This window comes from Vanellus vanellus (genome assembly GCF_965231255.1).
Source record: "Vanellus vanellus genome assembly, chromosome: 3".
In the NCBI taxonomy this organism is placed as follows: domain Eukaryota; kingdom Metazoa; phylum Chordata; class Aves; order Charadriiformes; family Charadriidae; genus Vanellus; species Vanellus vanellus.
The window spans coordinates 52,075,991-52,091,056 of NC_138907.1; the positions used below are offsets into that span (position 1 = coordinate 52,075,991).

General features: G+C 36.6%; 1 protein-coding gene across 5 annotated transcripts in view; it reads right to left on the minus strand.

Annotated features, from left to right (window-relative positions):
- QKI (QKI, KH domain containing RNA binding) overlaps positions 1–15,066 on the minus strand; it is a 169,971-nt gene that overhangs the window by 14,582 nt on the left and 140,323 nt on the right. For all 5 annotated transcript variants that reach the window (XM_082480358.1, XM_082480356.1, XM_082480355.1 and 2 more), the window contains one exon: positions 54–141. In XM_082480358.1, the coding sequence (XP_082336484.1) occupies positions 54–141 (88 nt within the window). The remainder of the gene's footprint in view (positions 1–53; positions 142–15,066) is intronic.

A 15,066-nucleotide genomic window follows, 5' to 3' on the forward strand; every position in this document is an offset into this window, starting at 1 on the left:
AAAACCTGCAAATATTACTACGGTATTGACCCTCGAGCTTATGACATGCTTACGTGATTTGATGTTGGCATCTCTGTAGGTGCCATTCAGAATTGCAAGCTCCATCAGCTGCATCTTTTTAAGGCTGTCTTCTCCTTCTGCCTGCATGTGAAAAGAGGGGAAGAAAGTCAGGTTCATTAATTCACTAGTGCATAAGATCTAAGGGACCCAGAATAAAAAGCCTTCAGGTTTTAACTAAGCAAAATACCTGCTTAACATTAGGCACAAAACCAGTAATCTTTGTCAACTTTTCTTTAAAATTAAGTGCAAGTTGCCTGTTGTCTATCATTAAGTGGTGTTGATAAATATTTTAGAGTTTTGAAAAAGGCTCACACCATAAATTATAAAAATATGGTTAAGTGTAAGTTGTGTTTGATAGAAATTGATGAAGAAATTTTTTCTCAAGTTTTACTAAATGTTTTCATGGACTTCTAAAGTGATGTTTTTAAAAAATGCATTATTGGGCTAGAGGACACCACAAATTTTAAGCAACTTCAATTTATTGTAACTTGCTCCACTGAAGTTGATACTGACTACTTCGGGGTGAGGGGGTAGAAAAAAAAAAACAAACAAACACCAACAAACTTTGAGGTTTCCAAACAGGACATCAACAACTGCTGTAAGGCAGAATTCATCATTCTGGCACATGTAGATGTATTCTTATAGGGATATAACTACTATCTACACGATATACATTATTCTTGTTTTTGCTTGATATAAATGACTTCCCTTAAGTTATCTACTCCACTAGTATCCAGCAGTTTGCATAGATACTATGCAGTATTCAGTAAAAAAGCTCACTTTTTCAGTTACTAACAAAAATATTTCTAATTAGTACAATACTAGTTTTAAGACCAGACATTTTCTGATCTGTCTTTCCGGAAATACTACCACTTATTTATTCTACATCCTATCAACCAGAAAACAAGATTATGATATAGGAAACCCAAGAGAGATGGTCAGCGTGTAATTTAATGTTAAGTTACCACCTCGCTTCTTGTACTGAATGACACTGATGAAATTCTCAGTCAGGTGGAAAAGAGCACAGCTTCAGTGTCAGCTGCATTGCATTCTTCCTTTGCTAAAAATGATTTCTTATACGTTTGTCTTGTCTATTCACACAATGTTTTCCAAATATTTGGAACTGCATTTTCCAAGTTAATGCAAACCTGGACAATAACATACTGTGCCATCCACTCTGAAAATCTTAAAGTCTGATTTCAGAGAGAATTGTTCACCTGTCTTGAACTACAGCTTTTACAGATGGTTTGAATTAGGATTTCCAAGAGCATAAGTGATTACAAAAAACCCCAAAATTAAAAGCCACAAAGAATAGCAATCACCACCAATAAAAAAAAAAAATAATCTATTAAATAACTTTGTGTCCATTACAGCACTGCACCAGTGAAACATCATATCAAACTAGTTAAGAGGTAATAGGATTATCTACATGCACTTTTCCAAATGTATAGGGAAACATTTTTTCAGGCCAGTTTGCAGCAAAATATTGTTAAGACATATTTTAGTCCCAAACTATGCAAAGTAATTTACTAAATTACAAGACAAAAGACATTTTTAAATTGCATCTAAGCAAATATGGTATTTAGTGTGAGGTATGCTCAAGGACCACCAACCCTTGCAATGGAAACTAACATCTGACTTTCAGCAATAACTTCAAATCAACATAGTAAGATAGGTCAACACTAAATTACTTTCAGATGTCAGAAATGAAAGTTCTAATTGTAATACTAAGGACGTCCATAAACACAAAGATAACACACAGTAAGTAACAATTTATATTGTTGTTAAACACTCAGAATATACTGAAAGTTAGACATTTCCTTTATATATCAAATACTGTACGACAGACTAAGATAACCCTAATATTGAAAAAGTAAATACACATTCATTTACCAGTTTAACTACAAATTAATTGTACAGTTAAGTAGTGTACTATCCAGAAACCTCAGACTCCATAGTCACAAAAATGAGACCTTCTGAAGTACAAAATGTACTGATTATAGCATGCTTAATACTCAAAATAGACCTACCATTTATATGCAAAAGAAGATTTTTTTTTTTTTAAGAAACTACTATTCTATTGCATCTTTGCTGGTAAATTACCTAGACAATCATGATACAATAAAAACAATTCCAAAACTATCTGCCTATCCAGAGCTCACAAATTCTTGTCATTCTGGATATACCTTATCTAACGTATTTTAGCAATAAAGATTTTTAACACATTGATTCCTCTTTTCCCCTCCCCTCATAACAGTTATACTTTGTTATTGGCTTTTTGCTTGGGTTCATTTATTTATTTATTTATTTGAAAGTGCGTAACAAAAAAACCTCCTCACAATGTCAGCTACATCCCCCGTGGAGTTCCATTAACGTTACTAAAATTGCTCACTTCCTTCAAATAAGAGTCCAGGTGATTGATCTGACACCATTAATGAGTCTCAGTAAATGCTGAATCTTACATTCCACTTGCTAGGATAATTTTAGTAACTCTAATCCCAGACTTTGCAGCACAGTGAATATTTCCCAAATGTAACTATTTATAGGATAATAATTTTAAGGCAGAAAACATTTTTTCCCTTCTGACATCCCCCAAAGACGGAGTTATAACATCTTAAAAGCAAAAACAGGCAGATAAAGTAATCATTCTTACTTTGGATTTGTAACATTTCCTATAGGTCACTATGCTTCCTATGAGAAAAGCTATTGCAATTATCTAGGTTTTACAAAGTATGTTTACAAAAATAATAATGGACTTCAGCATACAAAGCAGACCAAGACCTTAGCTTTTATTTTTGAGATTTACTTCTCTGGAGTACTGCTCAGCAGTTGATGAACTTTTACTCTTTTAAACAGACTCCAAAACATAGTTTAAAACTTTACTTTAAAGATTGTATCGGTGATAATTCACAGCCATAAGATGTGGACTTGCATTACTAGACATTAATGCTGTCTTTCAACTTTCTGTTTTTTTGGGTTTTTATTTGTTTGTTTTTTTTTAAAGCATTAGATATATAGAAAAAAACCAACCCAAACACCACCCCTCTCCACTATAAAAACTTCTTTAATGCTGACCACAAGGGCATCATTCCGACTCCTCCCAGAAGATGGCACTGTTTATTATACAATACCATCTCCTCAAGACATGGGTGCTTAGCACTGTTTGCACCACCCTGTAGGACTGCTCAAGATCCTGCTACACCCCCTCACACCCTAAACTCGCAACAGTCACTCGCCACCTCTCTTCAAGGCATAAGTCACAGAAGTGGTCAGGACCCTTTCCGATATGCTGTCACATCCTTCCTTCTCTGGTATCAAGCTCCCTGCTTGAACATGACATTCACCAATAGCCAAGCCCTCAAACTTCCGAGAGCCGGGATAGAGCAATGGGCGCGTTTTTTCGCCTGCCCTACCCTCTCTCTCCGTTGCTGACAGATGATCAAATGAGGCAAACCGATGCAATCTATCTTAGCTCCAGGCATTTCTGCAGGCACTCTCTGTTAAAGCAAAGAGAGGTTGCATCAGGGATACAAAGGCAATCTCTAAAGGGACGGTACATTACCTGTACAATAGCTACAACAAAGCTCAGTCATTTGTACCAAGAGGCGGCTACTTTGAGCAAACATCAATAAGGTCACTGAAAGCCAGATTTGCATTACTAAGTTGAAGCTCCAGTGATTGACTCAAACCTCTCATCCTCTTAAATCTCCAGTGCTTTCCTTGTATTTCTCATGTACAATGTAACATGCAGATTAAGAAAAAAACCTTAAACGGTATCTTGAAACATAATTCTTTAAACGTAAGCACTTGCAAGTGCTCGCTGGCTACAAATACGGAAGAGACACAAGCAGTAAATCCTAACAAAGCCAACCGTGCACAGACAACAGCAGTTACCGTTTTGCGAACGCACAGCCAGTGCTTCTCACAGCAGCTCAGCTCTACTTGGGATGGCAATAAAAGGACCCGAGGGAGACCAAATGCTAGTGAGCACTATAGTTTTAAGTAACTTGTTTTCTAATCTTTATCAGAGTAGGATTAATAGTCACAAGGTTCAAAACGCTAGTAACAACTACAAGTACCACCTACATGAAATCTCTGGGGAAACACTTCCCAAAATAAAACAATTTCAAGTGAAATACATGACGCTGACCACACTGATACCCAATTAAAACCACAATTGTCTCCTACATTAGGCAATACTGTCTGTTTAAAAAAAAAAAAAAAGGAATGCAGTTATGTAATAAACTGCTATTAGTAAGAGCTTGTTTCATGTCATGAAACAGGGAGCTCAGATAAAGCACTCCATTTAATTTTTTTAATGACTTCTTTTCATCAATGTCCAAGCTATACTTCAACCTCAGAAACCCCAAGATCCTCAGAGAATTCTTTTAACTAATGCTTCTGAAATTATTATTAGGCACTTAAATACCTCAGATTCTCATAGACATACAGTGCGCCCTTAAGAGTAGCATACAGATGAACTTCTTATTTATACACAAACCATACACACACTAGACAGATCTGGTGCCAAGGTGGAAGACAGACAGGCATACAGACTCCAAAAGGAAGTGCATTCACTGTGCTATGTCAGTGAAGACTTCAGAAGGTAACAACAGTCTTCAGAGGTGACAGGTAGACTGTTAAGATTCTGTGTACAGTCAACTCTGAGAAGCCTGTAATAGTTTACAGTACAGAAGGAAAGAAAGATACTATCTTAAAAGAAAAGAAGGATCAAGTAGCAATGTTTACTACAGAGCAGAGACCCAGGAGCTAGCATCCAGTGGAGCCAGCCACTGCCCAGAGTGCCCTGCCATACTGCTGCCGGACCCAAACTGAGCACATGGGAGGTGACTGCAGCTGAGTTAGTTCACAAACCAAGCAATCCACTCACTCCTACGATAGCACGGATACCTTATCCTGACAGAGCTCCTTGAGCCTCACAGTCTTACCCGGCTAAGTATCAGAACATACCCCGATTCTCACTATCACCAACACGGGAAGGCTTTCAGCATTTCTGTACAAACATACACGCTTTCACCGCATAACACTCATTTTCCTTTTAAAGTAACTACTTTGGGAAATACAACAAATATACTGTGTTTCCTACATTCATAATAATATAGATATGCTTATTTAAGGTGATGTTCATTGACATCTAGCTTCTACACGTCATGCAGTTTGGATACCGTTTTTGCAATCCTGTCACACATGCCGGCACTTCATCTGAATTCTCGTGAGCTGAACCGAGCCCAACCCTAGGAAAGGCTGCTGTCAGTTTTATCTTGCACCAAATGCAGCCAAGTCTGGCTTTGGTTAAGGGAGCAGTCCTTTACAAGCTGTTTTCAGGGCTATCCTTCCAGGTTCTGAGCCGGAGCACCAAGTGGGAAGAAGGAATGATAGTGAAGCAAAACGATGGACAAATCAACTGCGAATACAGAGGGCAAAAATCAGTCTTGATCTTCCCCCGCCAACTGCAGCAGGCCTGTCCCACCAGGCCCAGGGAAAGAACAAGCAGGTACCCTCAACAACACAACCAATGTGTTTTCTCCACATTTGCTTTAGGTAGAGAATTTTGCCAGTAACACTTTGTAATTTTTAGCACAAAGGTAAGGCATTACATCATTTTACACATACTCCAAACAGAAGGGCAAAGAACTTGGCAGTTATGGAAAAACACTGTACTAATAATGAACAGGAATAGATACTTAAAACTCTTCCTCAAATAGAAAAGTAATTTAAAATTGCCACATACAAGAAACCTAACTTTTCTACCACCATATCTTGGAAATACACACATTAAATACAAAGCCTTTCATTATTCTTTAAACTGCATATCCATAGAGTATAAGCCACCTGCAATTTATTAATTTAATACAAATTTCGGTAAAACCCAATAGCAGCACTGAAGTATTTTACTGTTACTGATCTTATCCTTCTTATCCAGGAGGCACTGCTGCCCCTCAGGGGTCTGTCACCCTGCCTTCCTACAGTCCCCAGCTGCTATATAGCTGCACAGCTGCAGCTTGGAGGCTTGCGCTGTGACACTCGCTGGACTCTCCAGGCTCTGGAATGCTTTTATCTCCCTGACAAAGAAAAATGTTCCACTGCAATTCACTTGTAGATCACTAAGTACTCCTAACATACCATGCGCCAGTCAAACAGCCTTTACACATGAATGTCTCCATTCAGGGACAAAACCCTTCCATTCATAATCTATAAACAAAAAACTTCACAAACAATATGCTACAAATTCCTAGACATACACGTATTAAAAGCAAAAAACAGATCTCAGACATCAATATATTGTAAAATATAAGATATCGCAGGCTAAACCACATTGGAGTCCTTGAAGCAAAGGTATACACGCTTAAAAACTATTCTATGTTTGGAAAGTCTTTTTTTTTTTTTATATCTAAGTTGTTAAAAGACTGAAGTATCTATGGCAATGAAATCCTAGGAAAGATGACAGGTAATCAGATGTAAACCACAACAGATCTTTTTAATCTGCATGTGAGTAACTAAACTGTTAATCAATCACCTACTGCAAGACATGAGATTCACTTTTGTAAAGGCTAACTTCTACTTCTGGCAAGCTACTCTATTACTCAGTATTAAGGAAAACATCCCATCATCCCTTCCCCTCAAAACAAATGACAGACTTCCAAGTTTCCCATGCCCAGAATGTAAATATTGATAGTTAGAAGTTGTTGGTAAACTTATGTTACTTAGACTTTCTCATTCTCGATGATACACTTCTGATGGTGATGGAGCAGAAAGCCTACAACATCGCTTTGTTCGTGCTGAGAAGAATTTGCCGAAAACCTCTTTTCTGCCATAATTTGGCAGCTATTCTTATATCAGAGGAAACTTTTCCAAATACTTTCAAGACAAAGTAAAATAAAACACTACTTTAAGACCAGCCATATTTCTTAGAGCCCTGTATACCATCAATGATACCGTGGCATTGAATAGGTGGCAAGCTATAGCTCAGTTATTACTCTATTTCCTTTTCAAGTGATGTACACTGCTATGCCTATGAGGACAGGCAAAGATAAATTAGCATCATTATTTCTTCTGGGCAACACAGTCTGCTTATCTTCTTCAAAGCAAGCTCTCAGTTCAAATGATATGCAAAGACGACTGTGCTGTTTCACTTGACAAATTCATTGGTCATAATGTTAAAGATACACAAGGGGGAAAAGGCAGCATATCTTTTTACACTTCCCATCACCTTATCTGACATATCCCTGTTTAATCATGATACTTGGCTCACCAGTAATATTTTCGAGAGTCCTTATGCCCTCCCTCCCCCACTTTCCATTTGTGCAAGAAGAAAATACAGATAAGGTACAGGAAAAATCAGCAAGAAGTCCATTTTATAAGCCAGACTCAAATACAGCATCAGTGGCATTTACAGGTTTGCTTCACCAGATACCCTCTGGGTACCAACGTGTTAATATATTGGGGGTGAAAATCACCAGTAGCATTCTGCTTGACCGTAACAGATTTTTATGTCTGTCCCAACATTTCTTTAGGAGAGACATGATAGACTCGGATTTAAATCACAGGGTTTGGGGCTTTCAAGAAAATAAGGTCCCTTGGATCAGTTATATTAGACACTCAACATTACTTACTTCCAGAATTTGCTTTTTGTTTAGCGTTCCTTTTTTTTTTTTTCTGAATTATCATTCCTCTTTCCCTTGCACCTTAATCTGTTAAAGGTGTTAATAAAATCAGTGACAAGAATCTCTATACACCACACAGAACAGCTTCAGCAATTCATAAAGCTCCAGAACAGGAATGCATCTTTCATGACATATAGATACACTGAACCCCCAAAAATCCCAAAAGAAAAACAAACACATTTATACAGTACCTTCCAAAATGTTTTCAAAAAGACAGAATTATACTGAAATACATTAAGATTTGTTTGTTAGCATAAACGTTTGCTAACATTTGTATTAAGATTCAAATAAAGTAACTATCAATAATGCAATCTAAAGCATCAGATCTATTTTTAGCAATGTGCAAGCCCAGTTGAAAAACTTTCAGACCTAACATTTTATTTTTGGTATTTCTAATTTTGGAATGCTAGGCATTCAGAATTCCTCCTCACTGGTCAGCTTCATTCTAAAAGAAGGAGCTAAACCATAAGCACACTGAACAAGATAATACCAGGCAAGCCTCTGGTACAAATTTCCCACATACAGCTCTACCAGCAACATCCTGACTACTATGAATCTGAACGGAGCAGAAATCAAGCACAACCTATATTATGCAGCTCTTTTTTCCAGCTGTAGCCTTTCAAACAGATGGAACAGTGTCAAAACACTTTGAGACTGCGTTGACACACTGCACTTGTGTCAGGACAAATTCTTTAACCCCACCCTGAGTTTTAAGTAAATTATAAAAATAATTTAACTGATTTACGCTACACAACTACCTATGATAAAAGTGACTGTTCTAATAGATACAGATTAGAGGCAGCTGTTAGAAATATAACAATGGAATGATTAATTAAAATACTTGTAGATAAGGCTGGCCTGACCTGTAATATTTATTTTTCCTCTGTCATCCCAGGAGGTTTCTATTCAAAGTTTGAGTTTATACACTCCGAGGGCTGTACATTTCCCTTAAGTGCAAAGATACTGAACTCAGATATTTGGGGGGGAGGGGCACGACACAACAACGACAAACCCCATTAAGGGGTTTCAAAACTAGTATTTTGTTGAAACTCTAGAGATTCCAGTGCCAGCTAATTTTGTTTCCAGCTATGCTAACGTTTTGGTGCATAAACAAAGCCTTTCATTCTCAAAATGGTACTGAAACATGACCCCATGTTTTCATATGGAAAACACATCCATTATGTTTTTAATCTGTTCCTACCCAGAAATAATTAAAAAAAAAAAGTAAGAAAAATGACATTTCATATCCAATTTAGTAACCTAGAAAGAATATGACAAGTCTCTCTCTCTAGAGCAACAAAAGAAAACTAAGTGCTGGTGACGAGGAGTACAAAGACTGTTGCTGTGAATTAGTACACATCTTTCATGTGTACCTTCTCTTATGTGTTTCATTAAACACAGAATTCAGGGCTGCAGACTACCACATGGGAATTCAAGCTGCAGTAGTAACTTTTAAGATATTTTTATCTTCAGCTTGAGATGTCATGAAAAAGTAATACTGACTAATTAAAATAAATTCATGTATTACAATATAGAGTAAAAACATGAATGTTCAGGTTTATCCAATTATAAAATGTTAGTATTCAGGGAGCAGTGGTCTTCCAATAGCTTCTTAGACTGTCACACTTACTGCTGTAGTCCCATTTTCAACAAGAATCCTGACAGCTCAATGTGATTACAAGAATCGTTTCTGCATTTCACTTATGTTCCCTTTTGTAGAACGTTTGCATGAATTGTTTTATTTTCAAAATAACAGGAAGCTCAACAGCACAGTTTTGTTGACACTGTCTTTTTCTACACACACAAGCCCTAAGGTGGATGACTCTAATGACTGTTTAATTTAGAACTCTGTATGAAGCTACCATCTAGAGAAATAATAGCATCGTTTTTTGCATAAGATGCCCAAAATTTCAACTGACCTAAGTTTTACATTTCGAGTCCAACTGAGGAAACACAACATTGAAAGTTTAAAAGGATGTATGCAGTCAGTATATACCTTCAGTAATTCTCAACAGCTGCTAAAAAGTGAACGAGTACTAAAAGCTCACAATTACTTCCACCTGCTTACAAGTATATGAGCAACCCATCGCTCTGTTGAATATAGTACCACACGTATGTCTTATGTGCATTTTACTAGTACTCTAATATAAATGTTACTGTTTAAAAATCAAAGTTAACTCTTCCATAAACACCACTGGTGCCTCTCCTGCTCTTGAAGTCTCAGAGCTGAAAAGTCCAGAAAGAAGGGGTGGTAGTATTCCAACCGGCTAGCCTTCTCTCTCATACGGCTGGCTGAAACCCACTTTCACACAGCTTAAAAATACAGAGAAGTGAAAAAACGAATTGTGTGCACTCTCTTTAGGGGACAAATATGTCAATCATATGACCTTCCATTTGAAGGCTCAAGCTGCTCAAGGCAGTGTGTTGCTAGGGAGAAGGCTTTCATTGCTATTTATTGAGCTTTCTTTTCAGCTTTTAGAGACCAGCCAATGCTTATTTCCCAGAGACAGGAGGGAGAACTCGGCTCTGCTTGGCGGAGGCTGGCACAAAGGGCCTTTGAGCAGCGCCTCTTCCCCAGGGAGCTGCACTGCTGGGCCCACCTTGACCAACTGACCACATTCCCTTCTTCACAAATAGAGCTGTAACCTGTGGCTGCCTCACAGGCAACTAACCCTTCCAGCCCCAAGAATGACAGGGGAGCGATTCTTGCTGTTGAAGGCTATTAGGAGCATGTGCTGCTGAGGAGCAGCCATATGTATGTACTGTGAGTTGTCCGTCAGGCAAGAGCATCACCTGTAACACACGTATTTGATGACAAACTCAAAAAAGGCGGCTTGGACTCCAGGTAGCCCTGAACATTTATTCATGCTGTCACGTAAGAGCTGAGGGAAGGCAGGAAAAGTTTCTTCTATCAGTTGGTATCATTATTTTATTTCTACATAACATAGTTTTAGCATTAAAAAACCTTAGAAGGCAAAGTCTCATTCATTTAGCCAAAAAACTTCTGACGTATTACAGAAAAATAGACATGCAACAGATTTTCATTTAGTTGTCAATTCCTTTAATCCTAGCAACTTTAGTTACAAAAGATTAGTGGATTCTTAGTAAATCATTAAAAATTATGCAACATACTGCAGTTTCTTGTAACTACCCCAGAATAGTAGAAGTGATAATAATTTGACTTTTTTTTTTTAAGGCAGTCACATAATTTTCCAGTGTAATTATCCAGATTAATTCAAACATACGCAAGTCTTATTTTAATTATTCATTACAGTTCTCGAGGAAAAAAAAAGGAACTTGAAGCTGGAGTAAGACACATTGGTTGTGTTAAAGAAAATTAAACCAGCTTCTTGTTTCTAGATATTCACCTCTTTGGCTTTGGGAATTTATCATATACTTAAAGATTGGTATTTAACATCCACATTTTGACAAAAAAGAACCACCTATTTTTCATAAGGTAGTAACACAAAAGAAGTTTCTTGTGATATTCAACTTGGTATATGAAATTTTATTCTGCTGCATGTTTTAAGGGCAGATTATAAATCCTTAATATTAAAATTAGGACACATTAACAGTAACAACGATTCAGTTTTTAAAGTGTTACTAGTGCTTTAAAAAAATCCCTTCTGTGCTAAAAAAAGGTTTATCAATTGCAATAAAAATACCTTCGCAGTATTTACCAATTTGCACAAGAAATTTGTATTTCAGCAATTTATATATATAGCATAGTTAGAGAAACTTTCTGAAAACGGTTGTTTAATTAAAAAAACCAAATACCCAAACCTAACAACAACAAGAAAACTCAACACATCAAACCAACAATTTCCATAAAAACTGTTTTCTGGAGTCTGGGGTAAAACCCATGCATTTTTGATTTCTTTTCTCCACCCAAGACTATTCAGATGCCTTGCATAAATAACAGAATCTACCAATTTTGTATGCGGGCCATGCTTCAGAAATGTAACTCCCACAAGCAGTTATAGGTAATGACAGTTCACATATAGAAAAGAGACTGTAGTATAACACGATATAGTCTTCTACCCAGAAGAGACTGAGATCATGAAGTATCTGAGTATTGATGAGAGACTCACCAAAATAAAGGACTGGTTAACCTATTGGAAAGTCCCCAAAGAAATTATTGGCCAAATTTTTTTTCACCTCTTCTTTCCTAAAATGCTACATTACCAGAATCAACTAATTAGCATTTGTTTTCTATACAATAATTAAATTAACCTACATGATTAAACAATTAAGTTCTTTAAGTCTAATTTTCTGTCCTAGAATGAGAGAAGTATGCATCAGGCCTATCTTAAATAATTAATTTCACCATCCTTCCCTGCTGCTCTACACACTAATTTAAAAATCTGCTTCCTCAGCAGAAACACTGACACTACACTTAAATAACCATTTAGCAAGACTCACAGTATAAATTTGATCAAATTTCACTGCAAGTTAAAGGCTATACTGGGACAGAAATAATCAAGACTTCCGTGCTTCTATTTGTTGCTCATCTTCACATATTTTAGTGTGGTATCTGAACAGCTTGCTACAGGCTCTGGATCAGACATTACATCAGAACTTCATTTAATGGTTTTTGTTTTTCACTTTCTAAGCAGCTGAGTACCTGAACTGTAGCTGAAACAAATCGCAGACACCGAGCCACCCTGGATCAATGCACATCATCCTCAGGAAACAGTTCTTGATAGGATAATCCTACAATATTTCTATGTAGCCTTTTCCTTGTACCTTTCCAACTAAACTTAAATGCCAAATGCATACTATATCAACTTTGTGGAGAACAAGCAATGTTAACATTAAAAAAAGAAATCCACGCTAATAACACCAAACTATTCAAGTTTTCTTTCCTACATATTTACCACCAGTGCCTTGTCCATCACTCTCACTCCATATTGCATTGTCAACTGCATATTGATATGCAATACTCTCCCGTTTTCCCATTTCTAGATTTCATCCTCTATTGTTTTTCATATCTTTCTGCATAAATCTGCTTAAATATTGTTCAGACACTGTTTCTCTAAACACATATTGTTCTAATCCAATCATTAGGAGAAACCAACTCTTTCCATTTAGATATTTGAAATATGTACAATTAAACTGTCTCTCAGAGACTGTAGAATTATAATTTCATATTCCAGTAGACAAGGTGCACACCCATAAGCAAAAGCAGCTTAAAATACATTTTCTACAACAGGATAAGTCACCTTAGTCCCTCTTAATCTCCTAAACTCCAGAATCTCATGAATATTTCAAAATAATAGCTAAATTCACATATTCTGTAACTTTCTGGATTATATACTTCTACATAGTATTTTGCATTAAAAACCTCCTTTAATGTGTGTAAAAATTCTATATAGAAATAAAAAAAGCGCCACAAAACCCCCAAACCCAGAAAAAGTACAACTGAAGCTTTCAGTTACAAGATGTGGCTGAAAAGTTAAGAAGCAAATCTAAAGAACAATGCAAATGTGAGAGTAACTGAAGAATGTTCATTTACTCATCACCAATGGGAAGAGGCAAATAAAGCCCTTTTCCGTAAGACAAGGGAAATACAGACAACAAAGGTCCAAAAGGCCTGAAAAGCTAGAGCAATCCTGAAGCGATTCAAATAAATGGAAAAATGAATGGAATTTTGTTTCTGGAACGTGTAAAAATAAGCTGCTGTGTATATGTACATGATTGAATTCAGAAAGCTGAGACCTTAAAAAACAAGACAATGGAATGGGAATCAATCAGATGGAAAATTTACGGAGCATACTTTCAGAGGAAACATGTTCACACAAGTTTACCTAGAAAATACAACAGCCGATGCTACAACGTAAAAAATTAAAATGCTATCTTAAGACTTTTACCCAGGCTACAAATTAGTTCTGGTCAATTAGGCTGAGGTTTTACACTGCTATCAAAGGAGTCAAAAATTATTTTTGAAGATGTAAAAAGAGTCTCATCTGGCATTCCTGTGGTACTTTAAGCCAATTTAACTGTTGGTGGTCACAATCCTACTCTTTCCTCACTCTTGCTCTCCTGTGTCCATCACTGTATCCATGACTGAGCCATGTCAACCTGCTAACCTGGCAAGACAGTTGTTTCTGTTTTTTTTTTTTTAATTCTGAACAGTTTTCTGCCAGATTACAAAACTGAAAGAGCTCACCAGGCTCAAATGTGTGCCAGCATAAGGGAGGACAGATTGAAGGGAGTCGAGACCTCCCCTGTGCAGAGCTGTCAATTGACTCAGCTGCATGTGAAATTAAGAGCCTTAGTCTTGCTAATTCTGAAGCCCGGAAGTCTAATTTACAAACTAGAAGCACAGATTTTTGTTTTCTAACTGGAATCCACCACCTGACAACCAAGTGATATGTTTTCATATTAAAATATTTATTTTCATTTTTCTTATTCCTCTTTCTCCTAGAATATTATTTTTCATTTTACTCAGTTTCTGCCCATTTCTTTTCACTTAAAATCATTATCCTGTCTAATTGTCTTTGCTTTTGATGCTGACCTTCAGTGAACGCATACCATTATAGCTTCTTTGACCAACTGTACTAATGACGCTCCTTTAGTGGTTACCTTATTTGTAGATTTGCTTATTAGAAGCAAAGACTACAATCTCAACCATTTACTTACTACTATAAATATGTATACCCATTCATGTTTTGTAGAGACCTTTGAGCTTCTTTGGTATTTGCATTCCATGTTCTAAAAACACTGAAAAAAACTAATTTTAAATCTCTTCTAAAATATCATCACCCTAAATGGGTAATTTTTACACCTTAGACCACCAACCTTAAATCCATACCAGTTAAATAGTATATCCAGTACTTACAAAGCTCCATGTTAATAAACTGAAAATAATACATTATTTGTGAGGACCCTACAAAAATAAATTCCGTTATTAGTATTTTTTTTGCTTTTTCTGTATTATATTCTTCTGTAGAACTGTCCTAAGTGAAAACTGTTGATTTCCTTTAGCCAAGAATTGTATGAGTTCAGATGATGCATTTTTATTTTCATGCCTCTGCATGCAACGTTAATTTTAGCGTAACAGTATAGAAACACTATTCTGATGCGGAGTACCAGCAATACACATGCATAGCTTCTGCTCCCAAAAGCTTACAAGTTAGTGATTAAGTGAAAAGAATTGCAGATAGAAACGAACTATTGGAATCTGAAGATCAGAGGCCAATGTAATAATGCCCCAGCAGAAGCAAAATTAAATGGGGAATGGATAAAAATACCTTATCAGAAAAGGGGGAATGCCTTGAGAAGAAACAGCTGCTACCCCTACTGGTCTAGCAGAATGCAC